Source organism: Danio rerio, chromosome 13 (assembly GCF_052040795.2).
Source record: "Danio rerio strain M-AB ecotype USA chromosome 13, GRCz13ab, whole genome shotgun sequence".
In the NCBI taxonomy this organism is placed as follows: Eukaryota; Metazoa; Chordata; class Actinopteri; order Cypriniformes; family Danionidae; genus Danio; species Danio rerio.
In genome coordinates this window covers 39,477,501-39,499,049 of record NC_141033.1, presented here as the reverse complement: position 1 = coordinate 39,499,049, position 21,549 = coordinate 39,477,501, and the positions used below count along the sequence as shown (strand labels likewise).

The window sequence follows — 21,549 nt, the reverse complement described above, 5'->3', positions numbered from 1 at the left end:
TGTCCATTTGTATCAAAAATAAAATCTTATAATCCATGTTGTCCATCTGCAATACAGTAGCTACCAGCAACATTTTAAAAAGATCAACTAGTTTCATGCAGTGTCCTCTAATTTCAAGTGATGTTGTTTTAACAACAAAAAGAAATTCAAACATGTTTAAAACAAGTAGAGTTTGAGTAAACGATGACAGAATTTTCTCTTTTGAACCGTTTAAAGGGGTAGTTCTACCAAAACTGAAAATTCTGTAATTTACTCACCCTTAACTTGTTCAAAACCGGTTTTAAAAAATATACAGGAAACTTGCAACCATTGACTTTCATAGTATTTGTTTATCCCACTATGGATGTCAAGGTTTAAATGTTTATAGCTTCAAAATATCATCTTTTTTGCTCAACAGAACGATTTCTTCCATTAACATTTTAATTTGAGGGTGAACTATCCCTTTAAGAGGTCTGGATAAAATTGTGGACTTAGCGTCGTGTACCACAGTTAGAAAAGTTCAGCAAGTCCAATTAGAGACAGAGAGCTTTTGTCCCTCCCTTTGTTCCTCCTATAAATATGTTTTGTGAGGCCGGAGTTACCCCTTTGTGTGTCTGCTGCTGTTCAGGATGGCGACTCCTCTCACAGACCAGGAGAAGCGCAAGCAGATCAGCATCAGGGGGATCGTCGGTGTGGAGAATGTGGCCGAGCTGAAGAAAGGTTTCAACCGGCACCTGCACTTCACGCTCGTCAAGGACCGGAACGTCGCGACGCCGCGGGATTATTATTTCGCGCTGTCGCACACGGTGCGCGATCACCTGGTGGGTCGCTGGATCCGCACACAGCAGTTCTGCTATGAAGCTGACCCGAAGGTGAAGACAGAGAATTAGTCAGTCACTTATGCTGTAGATCTATTTACTTTTTATCACTTTATAACCGTGTCCTTTAATTGAAATATGTTGACCATAATTGAATCATGCAAGTGATCTTAAACTGTTCTAAAGCATGTTGTTAATATCACATAAACACGCAATATGCACATACACGTCCAATATTCACATGTACTGTAGTTTTGTAGTCATTTATTTAAATGCTATATATTGTGATTTCCAGCACTGGAGAAGTACTGAAAATTTATGCAATATTAAAACTTTTAATGTGTATATATAACTAATTGAGCTTTTAAGAGAAAGAATATTACCATAAAAAATCACCATCATACATAATAGGCAGGTTTATGAATGCAAAAAAGTATTAGTTCCAGTTGTTTGTAATCAAAATTAAGTTATGAATGTCTTGGATATATCCGAACATGAACATTTTATTTGATTTGTTTTGTTATTTCATTCCCAGAAAAGTTTTGAACATTAGTGCTATTTAAAAACGTCTAAAAATGTACGTTTTACAACAAATGGAACCACTATAAAATGGAAAAACCATCATGCATTACTAAAGTTTTAGATGCAAAGTAAGTTCCCTTCTGTGATCCATAACAAGTCATGAAAACCTGAAAATATTAAGGAAATGTGAAATTTATTAAAACATTTATTTTGAATGTTTACTGTGATTGTTTTATACTGTGATTTATTTTTTTTTTTATTTTTTTTTTTTCATTCCTGGGAAAAGTTTAAATAATGCAAAAAGTAACAAAATAATAAAACCATTGTTTTAAAAATTAATAACAAAAGTAATGTTTTTAATAAAACATACAATTTGACATTTTGTCAATTTAAAATAATGGAGTTAATTAGTCTCTTTTTTTGCACAAAATAAGTCAAGTTTTAAACCGTATAATACAAATGATTTAACTTGAGAAAAAAAACTACATCTGTGCAATGTATGATTTACAATAATTGATTTTACTTATTTTACAATATATGTTTCTCTGATCAATTGAAAAATTCTCCAAAAGATAAATAAAAAAAAATTGCAATGAATGATTAAATATTTAGAAAGCACAGTGGCATTTATTTAAACTAAATGTAGACAATCTACTATGTACAATCCTGTAAATCTCCATTTCTCATAAAAAAGTTGTTTTTCCTCCTCTGTGTGCTTCAGCGTGTTTATTACCTCTCACTGGAGTTCTACATGGGTCGCACGCTACAGAACACCATGATCAATCTGGGTCTGCAGAATGCCTGTGATGAGGCCATCTATCAGGTCAGGGAACACAAAAACACTCATTTGTCTGTGCGTCTGTTTGCCTATCAGTCTGTAATCCTCTTGTTCTCCTTCCAGCTGGGCTTGGACATGGAGGATCTGGAGGAGATGGAAGAAGATGCTGGATTAGGCAATGGAGGCCTGGGCAGATTAGCAGGTCTCACTTTCTCTCTCTCTGAAATACACCATAATATCATGATACAAGTTATATTGAAATTTATTTATGTGTGTGTGTGTGTGTGTGTGTGTGTGTGTGTGTGTGTGTGTGATTCACAGCATGTTTTCTAGACTCAATGGCGACTCTGGGTCTGGCAGCCTATGGATATGGGATACGATATGAATATGGAATATTCAACCAGAAGATTAAAGATGGCTGGCAGGTGAATAAGATGGCTGACCGAATTAGCCAAGTTTCCTGAATATTTGTAAACGTTGGTGACCTGATACTGATATTTAGAGTAATTCTGACCCATATGCCACAAATATTTATTTAAGAATACACAAAAAAAAGAGATGAAATATATTTAAATACTTTGTTACATAAAATTTTATATTAATTATAATTATCAGAATTAATATCTTATTATATATTATATTATATATTATAATTATAATTAAAGCATATCCCATAATGCAACAAATTGCTTAAATTTATTGATAATAGAGATTTTAAAATATATTAGCACAAATACAGTTGAATTATTAGCTCCCCTATATATTTATTATTATTATATGTTATTATAAATTTTTGAGTTACTTGAGTTTTACGTGATTCATATTGCATTTACATATATGTGACCTAGTTTGCAGTGTCTGCATAAAAATCAATGCATATGGGCCAGGAGTCCATTCCGTTTGTGGTCAGTGGCCTGGTGCGTGTGAGCTCGTCACACAGCTGATAATACTGCACCAATGGGGATCTTGTGCCAGCAAGCTTGTAGCTTGATAAGAAAACTCGGCTCAATTTATTTGCAGAAGCACAGTGATAATGCTCTGTTTGTGTAGCAGAAATGCTCATTTTAAAAATACACACACTTGAACTTTCACCTGCCCCAGATTTGAGTACCGTGTTCTCGAGTGTCCTCTTCTATCATTATCCACTTGTCCAATTTTCGTGTGAATTAAGAAAACTCAATAGCCATTTATGACCACTGTTTAGTTATATCACACAGTATATGAATCTTTTACCAAATCATGATGTTCACTTCTGTCTTCAACGTTTTAGACACACATATTCTAATGATTTTAAACATATGAGTCCCTGTCAGAACATTTGAGTTAAGGCATGTATACAAGTAACATGATGATCATGACTTTCAGTAGTGTCACAGCTTACATTCCTAGGTGTGCAATTATTTTCTCAAAGAAGTTTGTTTCATGCAGGTTTTGTTCATATTTAAGTTTAATTTGGCTACAACGAAGGATTTGAGTAACTTCCCAACTTAAAGTCCACATGAACTGTGACCATTTATTTAGTTTGTTTGTATTGTGATGCACGCAGTTAATAGAGAACCCGAATATTTACTCCAAGTCTATCTTTATGAAGATTGCAAGACAGGGACATAACCTAAAGGGACGTAACTTGTAGTGAAGGTGTAGCTTTCAGTTATTGAGATCCCATTGAAGTTAGACAGACATAATCTCAAAATTTAACTGAAAACAAGCAGCAAGTCCTTTCTTAGGTTTTATTTTAGGATTACAAAGGCAAACAATTGTGAGCTAACAAAATCATGTGGTCCGTTTTGATTTAATTTGTATTTGAAGGGCCGTTCACACTAAGGATGATAAATATTACACCATGATAACTATATTTATGTCCACAGAAGCAAACTATAACTATTAGTTTATTTTTAACTGATGGATTACCCCCAGTAACCAGCAGATGTGCAATGCTTCTAGTTCATCTGACCAGTGAATCCAGCTTGTGTAATCTATCTAATAAATCTGGGAATTTAGCAATCGCAGACAGTGTAGTGGAATAAAAACCACACAAATTATTTTCCCCAGCATTTTCAAAGGGGGCAATACAAATGTACGCAAATCAGGATTCGAACTTGGGACAGCCATAGCACAATTGCGATATATGTCGGCACGCTGACCACTAGGCTACGTCTCTACGTCTGTATTGGTATAGCTTTAGTCTGAACTCTGCTGTTGTTTTACAATCAGAATGATTTTCAGAAAAATGTCTTTATCGTTATATTTAGTGTGTTTTGTGTGTACGAACTGTTTACAACAGTTAAAATTCAAATCGAAACAAGACAAAAATCTTTTGAAGAGATATGTCCCTGCTGAAAAATCCAGCTTAAACCAGCCTAGGATAACCAGCCTGGTTTAAGAGGGGTTTTGGCTACTTCCAGGCTGGTTTCCAGCCATTTCCAGTCTGGTTTTAGCTGGACAGGGTGGGAGATGATCAGTTAAAACCAGCTTGACCAGCCTAGCCAGGCTGGGAGCCCAGCCAAAACCAGCTATGTCCAGCTTAAACCAGGATGGTCAAGCTGGATTTAGCTGGTCACTTTCCAGCCTGACCAGTTAAGACCAGGCCTGGAAACCAGCCTGAAAGTGGCCAAAACCCTCTAAAACCAGGCTGGTCGACCAGCTAAAACCAGCCAACCATCCTAGGCTGGTTTAAGCTGGATTTTTCAGCAGTGGTAAGCTAGTGCCACACATATGAGCTGTCTAAATACCTGACAAATGTCTTGGAAAAACAAAATCTGAACAATATTTTTAGATGGACCCAGAAACTGTTACGCATGATTTTAAAGTTAACATGTGACTTGTCTGTTAGGTTGAAGAGGCGGATGACTGGTTAAGGTATGGTAACCCATGGGAAAAGGCCCGTCCTGAGTTCATGCTGCCTGTGCATTTCTATGGTCGTGTGGAAGAAGAGGAGGGAAAGGAGCCAAAATGGGTCGACACACAGGTATCAGTGTGGTTGTACAAACAAATACACACTCACTAGATTGCATCATGTTACTCTGTTCAGCTTTGTAATGCATGTTTGGGGTGTAGGTGGTTTTGGCCATGCCATATGACACGCCAATTCCAGGTTACATGAACAATACAGTGAACACCATGCGCCTGTGGTCTGCCCGCGCACCAAATGACTTCAACCTCAGAGACTGTGAGTCTTCTACTCAAATGGTTACAATTATGTTTTCATGCATTCTTATGGCAGATGCTTTTATGCATTGTGTCCAGAAGGATTTTAGTTAATTTTATTTGATGTCCTTGATGCAAAATACAGAACGATTTAATCTTTGAAATTAGTTTTTTTAAATTAATGATGAAATTAGCAAGAGATAAATATCTGGATTAGGTTTTATAAGAAAATACAGTTTCAGTCTTCAATATAGTTTAATTCAATGTTACTTAAAATTTGTAATAATTGATCGAATAGGAAAAGAATTATTTATAAAATATAAAATAATTATTTGTGAATATTGTTTTTTATTTAAATTTGTTGTTTTGTCATTTTAGTAGTATATGTCTGTAGTTTTAATTTAATTTAATTTTAATAATTTAGGCAGCATAGGACAGTAAAAAATACATGTCACAACACCTAGACACACACAAATAGTATAAATAATCAATTGTTAAAACACACACTGTTCTAAATTGACAGTCTTTAAAATATTTTTAAATATAGTGATAGATGATATGAATTTCATATGAAGTATATCTTGAAGCGCATTCAATACATGTGGAGCATATTTAGAGAATGCAGATCGACCTTTAATTCTATCATTTTTATTTGTTAGTTTTAATATTTTTATTTAAAATTAAATGAATAAAATATTATTTAATATAATACAAAACTACAATTATAAATATTAGTTAGCATTATTTCATTATTGTTTTATTTACAGTAACAACAATATTTTAATTAGGATTTAATAAGTATTCATCAAGATAATAACATAAAATAGTATATAAAATAAGAATTAAATAAAAAGGGTTTGAGCTGCGTGCATAAATAAAATCAAGCCTTTATGTATTTATTTATTTTCTGATTTTAGTTATTCCAGAAAAATTAGTTGTTGCTACTGTTATTTATACTAAATTATATTTTTTTTAAATGTATTTATAAATTCTTTATAAACTCTATTTATTTACAGTTAATGTGGGTGATTACATTCAGGCAGTTTTGGACCGTAACTTAGCAGAAAACATTTCCCGTGTGCTTTATCCAAATGACAATGTAAGTTCCTTTTTTTATGTCTTGCCTTTGAGGTTTAAATGCCTTTTATGTAATTAAACTGCATAAATGTCTATTAGTTATTGTGTGCTTGAAGATTTTAATAATCCAGTTGACTTTAACCTTGAACATACTCTATGGCATTCATTTGTAGATTTTTTTGCATCCATTTGTAGTTTTTTGACTCTACACTTTCTGTGATTTGTAGTTTTTTGAGGGAAAGGAGCTGCGTTTGAAGCAGGAATATTTCGTGGTGGCAGCAACTTTACAAGATGTGATTCGACGCTTCAAGACCTCGAAGAGAAACACTTCTGGACCGTTGTCATTCGACAGCTTCCCTGATAAGGTCTGACTTTAATGCACATTCTCTAGACTCAATGCAACCATTTGACACTTCAGAGCATATATTTAATTCTACATGCACTTCTTACCCACGCCAGTCACTACATTAGTGCTCCGCATAATGTGATGAACTCTAAAGGTGTGTGTGTGTGTGTGTGTGTGTGTGTGTGTGTGTGTGTGTGTGTGTGTGTGTGTGTGTGTGTGTGTGTGTGTGTGTGTGTGTGTGTGTGTGTGTGTGTGTGTGTGTGTGTGTGTGTGTGTGTGTGTGTGCGCGTGTGTGTGCGCGTGTGTGTGTGCGTGTGTGTGTGCGTGTGCGTGTGCGTGTGCGTGTGCGTGTGCGTGTGCGTGTTAGGTTGCCATCCAGCTGAATGATACTCATCCCGCTATGGCCATTCCTGAGTTGATGCGGATATTTGTGGACATTGAGAAGCTTGACTGGGACACAGTAAGATTTATGAATAGTTCATCAAATACTCATTTACATATTCCTGTGACAACACAATGATGCAACACGCATACAAGTCTGTTCATCATGCATTTTAAATGTTAGTTTATCTTAAAAACACTCACAAAAAAAGTTAAAAGATCCAGAAGTATCACTCTTAATCAAATCTATAACGTTTATTAAACTAATGAAAAAATGTTCATTAATAGAAATGTAGGCATTTTTATTATAATTAATTAAATCATCAGTTTAATAAAAATATATTAATTTCACTTTACAGTTACTGTAGTATCACTGAATAAATCAATGTACTGCTGTTATTGTAAACTAAACCTAAAATCTGTAAAGATGATTAAGTAAAGTTTCACAAACTAATTTCGAGAGGAGCATGTGATATGATTGATCGTGGCTGGTCTCTCATCAGCAATCATTAATAAACCAATCAGATTCCAAACTCACAATAAATAGCCCGTCTTGCCTTATACCCTTATCTTTGTTTTTGAAGAATCCCCCATCCACCGCATCTCCCCCTTTCCTCCTTTACCAGGGGAAGCTCTCGAGAGCTACCTGATCTCGTACCCCCTTCCATGCTCATTAACCTGGGCTCAATTATCTCCAAGCTCAGGGTTTTCTCCCGGTACAGCCTCTCCAAACCTGCTATTAATATCGAGCAATATCTAAGTGTGAACTCTTGAATTGAAACTAAATTCATTCATTCTTTTATTCATTTTCTTTTTGGCTTAGTCCCTTTATTAATCTGTGTTCGCCACAGCGGAACGAACCGCCAACTTATCCAGCATATGCTTTACGCAGTGGCTGCCCTTTGAGCTGCAACACATCACTGGGAACACATACACACTCATTTACACACACACACACTCATACACTAAGGTCAATTTTAGCATACCCAATTCATCTGTAGGACATGTCTTTGGACTTGTGGGGGAAACCCATGCGAACGGGGAGAACATGCAAACTCCACAGAAATGCAAACTGACCCAGCCGAGGCTCAAACCAGCAACCTTCTTGCTGTGAGGCGAACGTGCTACCCACTGTGCCACAGCATCACCCTGAAACAAAATTGATAAATTGAAATATTAGAAGCTAGGACTTTTCCATGGTAGCTAGGCATGGGCCGGATTCTGAAGGTATGATAACCTTGGATGAAAATATCACGGTTTTATGGTTTCACAGTATTGTAATCACTGCTCTAAAATAAGTTATTTTTAAATGTCTGGGTAAAAAAAAACATATTTTTCTCTCTATTGAACACAATATATTTTTAAGAAACATTGAAAGTATTTTAGAACTGTAAACATGTCAGGCTAAATAATTCAAATAAATCATTGAGTTTCATTGACTTCGTTTGGGAAAAACACAGATTTCTTTGCATCTCAAAAATGCATCTTTGGATATCTTTGCTGAATCGTGGGCTGACTAGTAAATAAAAATAAAATGGTTATAAAAACGTGTACACATATCGTAGGAACTGTATAACAGAAAATTTGAGATTTTAAAACTGATTTTTTCAAACCGCGGTAAGCCTTGAAACTGATTATCATTCCATGCCTAATGGCAGCTAGCAGAAATACAATTTCATTAAGCTGATCAAAAATTATATTACATTAATGGAAAACTGAAAAGATTATAAAATAAATAAATGACAAAACACATGAATCGAATATTAAAATTAATGTAGAATAGAACATAACTCAGCAGCCCCTCAGCATAAGTCAAATTGAAATATTTTGGTTGTAAAAACACACTTTCGGTTACCAAAACTTGCAAATTGGTCAAGCAACGAGTAACCATAATAACAAACAAACAAACATCCAAGGAAACATAGGAAATGCACAAAACAAATTACTGACAAAGTCTGCAAAGCAAAACTGAAACCAAACTGGATCACTGTAAAAAGCAGTAGCCTGTTTTTTTACTAGGCAATTTTTACATTTATTTATTATTTATTTTTAATAAAGTTATTCAAGCTTAAAATGAGTACTGTATGGGTATAAATGAAATCTATTTTGTTTAATTGAATGATGCAGATTTTTAACAGTATGTTAGCTTTGTAAAGGTGACATGATTCCTGAAAATAAGTTGCTCTGTGTGAGTGTCTAGGCCTGGGATATCACCAAGCGAACGTTTGCTTACACAAACCACACGGTTCTGCCAGAGGCTCTGGAACGCTGGCCAGTTGATCTGATGGAGAAACTCTTACCGCGACACCTGCAGATCATATACAAGATCAACCTAATACACCTGAATGTGAGTACACTTACTTGTCCAACTTAAAGCAGCTATAAAGTTCCCACTGTCAGCTTTAGTTTTACAAAAGTGCTGTTTTTTTATTTATTTTTTCTTAAATAATAGCCATGTTAATAATGGATTTTAATTTTTTCAATTTTCATGTGCCTTAGACTTCTGTTGTTTCTTTATGAATTCCATGTCCAAAGAGCACCCCTTAATTACCCATATTTATCAGGTTTAGTTTACTTTGACCCCAAAGTGTACATAAATCCACATACTGTACACTAGAAAACCTAGTAGACCCCAATATTGTATGCATGTTTTTTGTGTTTGCCTGAGTGTTTGAATGTGTATTTTCTTGTCTGTGTGTGTAGCATATAGCATCTCTGTTTCCAGAGGATATGGACCGAATCCGCAGGATGTCTCTGATCGAGGAAGGAGGAGGGAAGCGAGTGAACATGGCCCATCTCTGCATTGTGGGCTCACACAAAGTCAATGGAGTAGCAAAGATTCACTCTGACATCATCAAGAGAGACGTGTAAGACTCATTCTCTCGCATAATAATATCTTACTGATGATTACTTTCTTGAGGCAAGACACACCAGGTAAAATACTTGTGAAATGCTCTATTTTTAAAGCTCTGAGAAAGCTTTTTAAAATGCGAATTCTTAATTTTAGAATTTTTATTAAAAGCAAATCTTAAACTTTTTAGATTTTTCTTGTACTATGAAATATTTATTGTTGTTGATATCTTTTTTTTTTATTGTTATGAATGTATACGTTATAAAAATGCGTCTTAGATATGACAATAAACTCTATAACTAACTAAAAATTAACTAATTTATCACCATGCATCCCCAGCTGATTGATTGCAATTAAAATTGCAAATATTTTTAGCACTACAAATTATCTAAATGTTATGTAACTTTAAATATGCAATTTAAGTATTATTTAATAAAATGTGCATTCGTTTGCACACTATTCTTCCATGGCATTGGATGACATCCAGATTTAAAAAAATTTTTACACAGAGTAGGGTGCAAATTACAGTAGGATTTGGGGAGATTGACTTTCCTAATAACACTTGATCTCCCGTGAAGGAAATTAAAACAAAATATATGGGGGTTCAGCACTTTAAATAGTGAGAGAGTTTGCTCTGATCTGTTTCTTAAATAATAATATTAATAATAAAAAAATTATTGATAATATAAATATACATTTGACCACCCATTTAACGGTTCATACCATTGTGAATACACTAAAATCAGTCTGTGAGGGAAAATAAACATTTAACAGTCTGAAACTGGCAGAGCAAAGAAACGCATCATAAGAGTTCACAAGATACTTTTCTTGTAAAATAGATGTTTGTTTCTATATGTAGCCTTAAAGTAAATTAACATTAGATGCATAGTGTATACTAAACTATATGCATACCTACAGTGACTTCTGAAATCAGAGTATACTGTAGATCAACACTATATTAGTCAACACTATATTAGATCAACACTATAATAGAATATACACTATATTCTACATAACACAAACTTTAATACGTTTTATTAATAAATTAGATGCAATTCAAATAAAAACATAGCTTTGATTCTTTCAGGCATGTATTACGCAAACTAACATTACCGAAAAGTTTTGAACACTCTTATTTAAAAAAAAAAAACATTTGCAGGTAGATGTAAAAACGGTGCTTTTGCCTTTTAAAGTGAACTTGACTTTAATCGTTTAGGTTCCAGGATTTCAGTGAGCTGGAACCGGAGAAATTTCAGAATAAAACCAATGGCATCACACCACGACGCTGGCTGCTTCTCTGTAACCCAGGACTTGCTGATCTAATTGCCGAGGTCCAAACACACTCGCACACATGCATACTTTTTTTTTCTCTTCATAACAGATTTCTTTTAGCAATTTTGTGTTTGTTTGTAGGCTATCGGTGAGGAGTATGTGAAAGATCTGACTCAGCTGCAGAAGCTTAATGATCTGGTTGATGACGAAGCCTTCATCCGAGATGTAGCCAAAGTCAAACAGGTTATAAATTGTTTTTGAATGGCTTACCCCTTTTTTTATTTGCAAATTATGCATATTAGTACCTTAAATTAATTGGTATACTTTTTTTTTCCAAGTATTTTTTTCAAAGATATTAATTCATTTTGCATTAATTCATTTCTTTGTATGAACAGGACAACAAGCTGAAGTTTGCACATTATTTAGAGAAGATCTACAAAGTGGACATAAATCCTGCCTCCATGTTTGATGTCCATGTTAAAAGAATCCACGAATACAAACGGCAGCTGCTCAACTGCCTCCACGTCATCACCATGTACAACCGTATGTATGCTACACAAACATAAACACACACTTGCGTTTTTATGCTGAAGTATGTTGTTGTTGTTTCTAAATACGTTTTTCCATGTGGAGACGCATGAAATGGGAATTGTTAACATTTACTGTATTTATTCTTTCTGGGGGGTTTTTCTTCTGTCAAACACAAAGTAATAAATGGAAAATGTTTCAACTATTTGACACACAGGCATCAAGAGCCATCCTACTAAACCATTTATACCCCGGACTGTGATCATTGGAGGCAAGGTAAAACAAACACGCCCACATGCACTTATTTGCAATAAATGCACAATACTGTTAAAGTATGACTGATCTGGGATTTCAAGATTTTACAATATATCGATAAATATAATAAACGTTGGGATTTGTGTGAGACTAAACGGTTTAGATAGTTTGATATCAGTCTATAAATTAGCTGAGGACACAGAGTAAGCTGTTGTGTGGAAAGTACATAATCAAATTTGACCTAAAACCCTGAGTCGTGCTATATAATGGCTTTAAAATTACTTATAAGATATAGTTAATGCATATAATTTGAAGCTGTTTGAGGGGGTCTGGATGGAGACCTGGTGCAGTTGCAATCTGAGCTGCACACACCATTGCAAGTCCGAGACGTTGCATCCAGACACTATTGAGCAGTTTGCCCTGTCAGATGCTATGACAGATTGGCTACTTATTTCTTGTTTTTGAGAATGCTAAAAATAAATAATATAAATATGCAAAGCTGGTGGTCCCCCAGGAACACGGTTAAAAAACACTGATTGATATCATGGTTTGTTGCGGTTCTTGATTCTGATTTGTTGGAAGGTGTGCAATAAAATGCATGGGTAGTTAGTCAATTTTGATCACACTTCAAAATAAATGCACTGCCTTTGAACATTAGGAGCAACCATAGTAACTCAGTGACAGTTGAAATAGCATTCATTACTCTGTGATCTTGAGGACACCGTATGCTTTACCAGGGTGGTGATGACGATCAACCAACTTTTAAATATGCTCAAAAATATTTCTGAGTAGATAGCTAACGCATGTTACTATGAGCTATTAGATATGCCCGTGTCATTCAAATGAACACATGATTTCTTGCATGCTCCCTTTGACTAAGGCTGTGAGCAGTGGTGGAAAGAGTACTGAAAAATTATACTCAAGTAAAAGTACCATTACTTGCCTAAAAATGTAGTGCAAGAAGAGTAAAAGTATCTCTTGCAAATATTACTCAAAGTATGAGTAAAAAGTAGCCCTTTTAAAAGTACTCATGAGTAGTGAGTAGTGAGTATTATGCTGTGAAAAGCTGATGCGTTTACTTGTAATTTGTGGATGTGTGTAAACGTAATAACATTCTGTAGTGTATGTAGTTATTGTCCAGCAGACACAACGTCATAGGATGTTAATATTAGGTTGGATTTAGGTTGTGGTGTCAAGTGACCAAAATTCAATGTCTAGCCAGCATCAAAGGATAACATTATTTTTATGTCTAATAACAACATTAAATAACGTTGATATATGGTTGATTTTAGGTTGTGTTAGAAAGTGACCAGAATCCAATGTCGAGCCAACATCTTAAACCAACATCCTATTGACTTCAAATTCTGATATTGATTTTGGACATCTTCTTGGACACTTTTAATGCTTCCAAACAGTTTGCTGCATTTATAAATCACCCATGTCTTCAATTAGGTAATTATGATGTGAAATTCCTTCCATGTGCGATTTGATAGAACAGGAATCACAGGACTGATTTTTCTAATCCCCATAGACAAGAAAAAAATCAAGTAGTGACTGCAGGTTGAAGGAAAGTAGTGGAGTAAAAGTACAGATACAGCACTAAAAATGTAATCAAGTAAGAGTAAAAGTACACATTTTTAAAACTACTCAGTAAATTACTATTCCTGAGAAATTACAGTAATTTGAGTACTTGTAATTAGTTACTTTACACCACTGGCTGTGAGTGATTCAAAGTAGGGAGTCTTGCCTGGTAAAAATTGTCAAATATTGCCCAGACAAGAGCATTACTAGTTTTAAAGGACCCATGAAGTGCTTTGAATTGCGCTTTTTTTTTTTTTTTTTTTTTTCCCCCAAGTGTTTTTTGTAATCTTAACTGAAACATGAAGAGTGGGCGGGGCATCTAGTAGCTCCTCCTTCTTTAAAAACCAGCCAACAGCATTTTGTTTTTAGCCAGAGCGAGTGGTTCAAGTTCAAGTGCATCAAATAAGAAGCGTCTTGAAGGGGGTGGGGCATGTCGGATACTAGAGAGCATTTGATTGGTCAAGATTTGATGAGAAACTGAAGTATAAGGTGTTGTAAAAAAATCTATTTACGTGAAAGTACAAACTACAAGCTTTAGAGGTTTATATGTGTTTTATATCTTCTAAATGCTTTTTTCACTGTTTTAAAGCACACTAGCTTATAGATATCATTGACTAACATACTGGGCAAATGGCCACAAAATAAGTGGAAAAATCAATCCCTTCTGGCCAAGAAATGCACCCCTGCCAAATAAATTTTTGGACATCTCACCCAGCCCATTTACCTTTTGAATGGTATGATTTATTACAGTATGTGTGTTCATGCAGGCTGCTCCTGGATATCACATGGCAAAGATGATCATTAAACTGATTACTTCAGTCGCTGATGTGGTCAATAATGATCCTGTGATTGGACGTAAACTGAAGGTCATTTTTCTGGAGAACTACAGAGTGTCACTGGCAGAGAAAGGTAATGCTGAATCTGATATCCCAAAAAGCCTGAATATGATAATTTTTAGTGTGGTTTATATACAGAAATGTCCATTTTGTCTGTGTTTTTATGTGCAGTGATCCCAGCCACAGACCTGTCGGAGCAGATCTCCACTGCGGGTACAGAGGCGTCTGGAACCGGAAACATGAAATTCATGCTGAATGGAGCGCTCACTATTGGCACAATGGATGGTGCCAATGTGGAAATGGCAGAAGAAGCCGGAGAGGAAAACCTCTTCATCTTTGGCATGAGGGTGGATGATGTGGCAGAGCTGGATAAAAAAGGGTAGAGAATGAGACAGGAAATTAATGCTGAGTACATGTCAGTCTTTTTGCTTGTGGGAAGACATTAATCATCTGTGTGTGTGTGTGTGTGTATGTGTGCACGCAGCTATAATGCACTGCAATATTATGAGAATCTTCCGGAGCTGAAACGAGCCATTAATCAGATTAAAAGTGGCTATTTTTCACCGAAACAGCCTGAGATGTTCAGCGACATCATCAACATGCTGTTCCATCACGATCGGTAATGCGGATATGCATACACGCATGGTTTCTTTTAAATTCCTACATACTGTAATGCAATCTCTTATCTCTATAAAACTTTACTTCAGGTTTAAAGTTTTTGCTGATTATGAGTCTTATGTGAAGTGTCAAGACCGAGTCAGCGCTCTGTATAAGGTGAACAGTACATCACACATTATTTACAGTACAATCATATACACCAGATATTAATGATTGAAAGATTCAGCATTAATTTAATTAGCATTAGTTTTGTAAATGCCTGTTTTGTGAAGCTTTAAAACCTTTAGTTTTAAATTGGTAGTCTGGACCTTGTCAAACTGGGCAAAATGGTTGTTTTATCATACTGATAATAAGTTATGATATAAATATCTAGAAAATAAAAAATGGGATATTCTGGATTTGGTTTGTCTACCTTTTTCACAATATTTCTATTAATTTGATTTGTACTTTCAAAAGTATTTTGCTAATTTAAGGACTGTTTTAATTAATCAAAATTAAAAGTCTAAATAAAAATCATAATTTTCTATGGCTGGATAGAAGTATAAATGGATGAATGGGTGGAAGTATAGATGGATAGATTGATGGATGGATAGAAGTATAGATGGATGGATAGAAGTATGGATGGATGGATGGATGGATGGATAGATAGTAACATAGATGGATAAATAGAAGTTTAGATGGATGGATGGATGGATAGAAGTATTGATGGATGGATAGCAGTATAAATTGGATGGATGGATGGATTCATAGAAGGATGGATGGATAGTAGTATAGATGGATAAATAGAAGTTTAGATGGATGGATGGGTGGAAGTATAGATGTATAGAAGGATGGATGGATGGATGGATAGAAGTATTGATGGATGGATAGCAGTATAAATTGGATGGATGGATGGATTCATAGAAGGATGGATGGATGGATGGATGGATGGATGAATGGATGGATAGTAGTATAGATGGATAAATAGAAGTTTAGATGGATGGATGGGTGGATGGATGGATGGATAGAAGTATAAATGGATGGATAGAAGTATGGATGGATGGATAGAGGGATGGATGGATGGATGGATGGATGGATGGATGGATGGATGGATAGAAATATGGTTGGATGGATGGATGGATGGATGGATGGATGTATAGAAGTGTATAGATGGATGGATATAAGAATGGATGGATGGATGGATGGATGGATGGATGGATGGTTAGATGGAAAGAAGTATAGATGGATATAAGTATAGATGGATGATAGATGAATAGAAGTATAGATGGATAAGTATAGATGGATAAGGTTGATGGTTAGATAGAAGGATGGACGGATGATGGATAGAGAGATAGAGAATTGGTTTGGATTTAGTTTTTCTACCTTTTCACACACTATTTTTGTTTCCATTCATTAATTTTTGTCTATGAAACAATGAACTTTCAAAACATTTTGCCAGTGAGTTTAAGGATAGTTTTAACTAATCAAAATAAAAAATTGAAATGAAAATCAGTTCAAGCATAGTTTAACTAACTGAAAATGAAAAATCAAATCATAATTTAGTAGACTCTCGTGCATGCACATGGCTCTGCAAGCCCATATGAAATCTGTTGATATTTGGAACATAAATGAACATATCTCATAGATTTCTGAAAGTGAATGCACCCAAAAAACTCTGATAATTGAATGTTAAATTATTAAATGCCTCACTCATTAAGATATAATTATTTCTGTTGAGTCTCTTGAAACAAATAATTCAGTGATGATGAGTCAATTGCAGTGGTGTTTATCTGTGTTGGACAGGATCAGAGAGAGTGGACTCGGGTGGTGATTAAGAACATCGCCGCATCTGGAAAGTTCTCCAGCGACCGCACTATTACAGAGTACGCCACTGAGATCTGGGGTGTGGAGCCCACTGACCTGAAGATTCCTCCACCAGGCGAACCTCGTGAAGCTCTAGAGGAAACTGCACGCTCCCTGCGCAAGACCTGAAGACAAGATCATCAGATCACCTCCAACAGTAGTTATAACGCTAAATAAATAAATCTCACTATCAATTTGTTTCAATTTTTCATGCAGTACTCTTTAAATGAATGAATTGTACTGCAAAACGCCTGAATAAATGTGTTGTCTTCAAATGTTTAAAACAAGTCTTTCTTTAATGTTTAATTTATTTATATAGTATCAGCCAATGTTGTGAAATAAGAAATGTTATCAGACCTTCACAGAATAAAACAAAAAAACACAATTACACTCAAACACATACTTTTTAACAAAAAATATCAATAATTTTCAAGTCGTCTTGATATATATATATATTTTTTTTAGAAAACAAATATCTGTAGAAGAAGAAATGAAAGAAATTAGCCTTCTAAATGTGTTAAACCAAGTCAGGACCCTTTTAAATGTAAAGAAACAACTGTTTAAGAAAATAAATCGTAAGAAGAAAATAAAATGTCAGCCCCTTAATAATAGAAAATAGAACAAGGGTGAGAAACAGCAGTAGAGGGTTCTGTTCAAAAGGACCAAAAACATCAATGCATCTGGCTAATAAATAAATATAAATAGATGCTAACAATCAAACATTTTAGCACAGTAATTGGAAACAAGGTTGTTCTGGAATTCAACATCCATTGATTAGAAGTGACAGTAAACAATGTTAAACTACATTGCATTAAATATAAAACATATTTGACTAAGCAACGACTTTTTTGTCAACACAATATCAGCATTACTAAAGACTTTTGTAAATAAATGAATGTTAAAATTGATTAATGGATTTTCTTTCATATTTTGCTTTTGAGCAGGTAATTTTTTATGTCTTTTATTCTTTGTAAAAACAAATTTAAACTAGATTTTGTCTATGAATTGTATTGTTTTTAGTTTGTGTGAAGCACAATGGTCAACTTGGTTTGTTTTTTAATAGTTCTCAATAAACTGTCATTGTCACTGGATTTGATCAAATGAATCTAGGCCTGATGATCATATATAAATGACCTACCTCTAATATTCCTATTCCTATAACTTACGATTAAACTGTAGTATAAGTTGTAATGTTACGTTATGTTGCTTCGACAGTGTTGCAGTCCTTATTAGCCTATAAATATGTCCTGAATTCAACAATGAGAAAGAAGAAAGGGACCGGAGACCCCACCAGCTCGAGTAGCTCAACAGGTGTGTGTAGTTCTACCACTTTCCTACAACAGGCGCTGCTGAGCGCGGTGTCTCTACTCGTCTCCTCCTCTTCCTCCTGCAGGGCCTTTCAAAATCTCCCTGACCGGCCCATTTATAACAGACAATGTAGCAGACTGACCCGAGCAGTCCTCCTCCTCAGCTCAGAAAGGCACATTCACAGCTTTAGCTCCGGCTGTGGTACAAACGCACACAGAGCGGTCGAGTTTGTGCACGAGCTCTGAAGCAAGCTAATGGACTTATAGCCGAATAACGGAGAGCGAGCGCGCGCATCTGTGACCCCGCCGGTAGGTTATGATGATTTTAACTTTTGACTTTATCACACTCAACACAAATCGCACTTTTAATAGTTTAAAGCGGTATTTCATTAACACTCACGAGTCCTGTTTACTGTTTGAGTTGAGTTTGTGTCGTGATTCATTCGTGAGTGACAATGTGGAAGTTCAGAAGTTTGCTTTTTCTCCATGTAAAGATTGTTTGTTATTTTCAACACTAAACAACGTGGAAGAAAATGTGTATACACAAAGTTTAGCTTATGTTGTGAAGCACTGACTCCCATTAGTGAGTATTTCGCGTGTTTAATTGAGGGTTTGTGTTTAATGTTGCTGTGTGTGTGTGTGTGTGTGTGTGTGTGTGTGTGTGTGTGTTTTATGTTGCTAAGAGTCAGTGTTATGGACCGATGACCTCGATCATCTGAGATTGCAGAACTGCAGCTTTATGCTGCTGAGGGAAGTTGCTTTGGTTCTCAACAGGTTGTGGGTTTTGATTTATAATGGCTTTTTTATTTTAAAAAAAAAATCTGATTTATTATATATAAAGAGAATAAGTCTCCAAAGTGATGGAATGAATGTCTGAGTCAAACCATCTGTTTATTTAAATGTGCCTCTGACGATCTGTGTGTGTGTGTGTGTGTGTGTGTGTGTGTGTGTGTGTGTGTGTGTGTGTGTGTGTCATTGTCTGTCTTTGTGTCTGTGTCTTTCTGCTGGACACTTGTTGTATAATGCTGAAATCTGATTTCTGTAACGTTTTACTGTGTTTTTACTGAATAACTGAAATGCGAATGATGCTTTTAGTGTGTTTGCTGAGCAAATATAGCTATTTTTAAAGCAATAAATGGGATAATATGCATGCATCAAAACCATGTCCTATGCAAAAATATAGTCTCAAACATTTCTCCATGTTTTACATAAATATTGTTTCAATTGCCTGAAGAAAAATTTAAAACCATTTGTCTGGCATAATTAGAATGCTAAAACTCATTAGGATAATATGATGAAGATGCATAAAGATTGCAATAGAGCCTCAAAGATTTATTAATTGTCTTTATACAGTGCCCAACATGTTGGTACACTCCTCACAAATCTTTCTTTTATATTTATGTTTTTGTTAGGAAGCTATACAATATTATATTTATGCATATACATTAGTCCGTACTGAAGCCAAATCTGGGGCTTATTTAATAAAATAACTTGTATTAAAGGTCAAAAACTAGTACAGCCAAATTTCTATGTTATAGAAAAATATTAAATACAAATTTTTAAAAAAGAGGAAAAATCAACAGAAGCAAAACAATGAAAAATTTAGTTGAAATGTTGTAGTTTTTATTTTTGGAAGATTTCGCTTGAATTTAATTGTATTATCTTTTAATTTCTAATGTTTGGTGACTTTAATATTATTTCAATAAATATATCTGTTTAATAAATCTGTTTTGTTCAAATGCACCAAAATACATTGCCTATATTCAATGAGAAATGGATAAAAATATTCATTTTCAAAATAGGGTGTACTCAATTATGCTGAGCACTGTACTACATGCCACTATACTTCAAACGACCAACTTTTACCTGTTTGTCAGTAGGAAATTGGTAATAATTGTAAAATATAATCCCATTTTGTATGCTCATAAGTGTTTTAATTAGTACATGTACATTAATTAGTACATGTGTGTGTATAAATTAGGAGCCCTATAGCGGACCTGTTGTTATCAGAATCAGTTTGTGTTGTCTACAAAGCAGATTTGAGACAAATTATTAATATTATATTGTAAAAAGTATTTTAGAACCGTGATTGTAATTTCAGCTGGACATCTACTATATTCTGAACTTTTGCATTATTTCCATGTTAATATAAAAGCTGGACAGTATATAGCATGCTGCAATACAATTTGTGAAGAATGCATCGTCATGAATCCATCATTGTATTTTGTACAAAATGGTTGGATGGTTCTCCCTGCACCAAAGGAGAAAAATTCATATGCTTCTGTTCACCGTCCTCGTGCTGCATGATTTATGAGGTTTGCTAAAGGTATAGCGGTCGTGCAGTGATGGGTTTGCGTCTTTAATAATCTACAACATTTTGTGTTCATTAAACTGTAAGAATGACTTATAAATCCATATCAAACAGTCCCTTAAGTCACGTCTCGTCTTCAGTTTCGGGTTCAGGTGCGCGATTTGCACTCACACTAAAGCGTACCATGCCAAAGTCCAAGTGAACTGCGCTCTGGCACACCTCTTCCCGCCAGACCAGGGCCGGCCAACTGAACTGTGCCTGAGCCTGATTCAGAGCACTCCCACTTCTCAAACGATTCGGGCCTGGGCATGCTTTAGATGGCATAGTGTGAGAACACCCCAATACATCTTATTTTAAAATGGAAATTTAGAACGAAAATTATTTACATCCACACTGGCGTTTCACCTAGCAATTCTGAAAAGATCTCCGTGCACACTATACCACTGAAAACGCACATCATGTGACCACACACACACTCGCACTCTGTCATGCTGCAGCTTATGCGCGCATCTAAGCTCCAGCAGTCAGCGGGTGCTTTGAGCACAAAACCCCAGAGAGCAATGCATGGCGGACAGTTTATCAAGGATGCACCCCTGGATCGTGTCTCACTATAGTCGTTTAACATGGTATTTACTTAATCTTGTCCCTATCTAATGACTTTTCTGTCTTTGGAATCTATCAGGTAACGTGTCACACCATCAGTACACTGCTTCAATCATTCACATTTACACTTGTACTAATTAATTTTAGTGAAAATCTCAGATACAGTTGGTTGATTCCTTTTTGTTGTCCACCTTTTTTACCAACAAAGTTTGTCAAAGCCAGAGACCTGCGGAAAAGGTGATTGACAGGAGGTAATTTGTGTGTAACCTTATCTATTCATTTATGATTTGGTTATGAGTTAAAAAAAGACCATGCTGGTTAGGTAGTTGAAACGGTAGGCTACAAATAATTAATTCAGAATGATCCAGCGGTACATCCTTGATAAACTGTCCGCCGTGCACTGCTCTCTGGGGTTTTGTGCTCAAAGCACCCGCTGACTGCTGGAATGTATGATTAATTCACCACCACCTACAAAGAAGATGTCATCGTCCATCGCG

General features: G+C 35.3%; 2 protein-coding genes across 7 annotated transcripts in view; both read left to right on the top strand.

Annotated features, from left to right (window-relative positions):
• The first annotated feature begins 580 nt into the window (after window positions 1-580).
• pygl (phosphorylase, glycogen, liver) lies at window positions 581-17,115 on the top strand. 2 transcript variants are annotated; one of them, NM_001423690.1, is given in 20 exon segments: window positions 581-851; window positions 2,041-2,142; window positions 2,221-2,299; window positions 2,419-2,522; window positions 4,931-5,065; window positions 5,155-5,266; window positions 6,261-6,343; window positions 6,549-6,686; window positions 7,035-7,127; window positions 9,249-9,395; window positions 9,752-9,915; window positions 11,116-11,230; window positions 11,313-11,414; window positions 11,567-11,714; window positions 11,917-11,975; window positions 14,303-14,444; window positions 14,543-14,750; window positions 14,856-14,990; window positions 15,079-15,145; window positions 16,772-17,115. In NM_001423690.1, coding segments are annotated over 20 exon segments (2,565 nt in total). In that variant the 5' UTR covers window positions 581-608; the 3' UTR covers window positions 16,961-17,115.
• Window positions 17,116-18,261: 1,146 nt separating this feature from the next.
• Window positions 18,262-21,549, top strand: part of nin (ninein (GSK3B interacting protein)) — a 41,827-nt gene continuing 38,539 nt past the window's right edge. For all 5 annotated transcript variants that reach the window (XM_087279611.1, XM_087279610.1, XM_087279612.1 and 2 more), the window contains exon 1: window positions 18,262-18,447. The gene's annotated coding sequence lies outside the window, so the exon portion shown is untranslated. The remainder of the gene's footprint in view (window positions 18,448-21,549) is intronic.

Coding starts and splice junctions, on each gene's coding strand:
- pygl (XM_087277854.1), top strand. CDS start 609: ATGGCGACTCCTCTCACAGACCAGGAGAAGCGCAAGCAGATCAGCATC. Junction 2,300..2,418: donor AGGCCTGGGCAGATTAGCAG/GTCTCACTTTCT, acceptor TGTGATTCACAG/CATGTTTTCTAGACTCAATG. Junction 11,715..11,916: donor CGTCATCACCATGTACAACC/GTATGTATGCTA, acceptor TTTGACACACAG/GCATCAAGAGCCATCCTACT.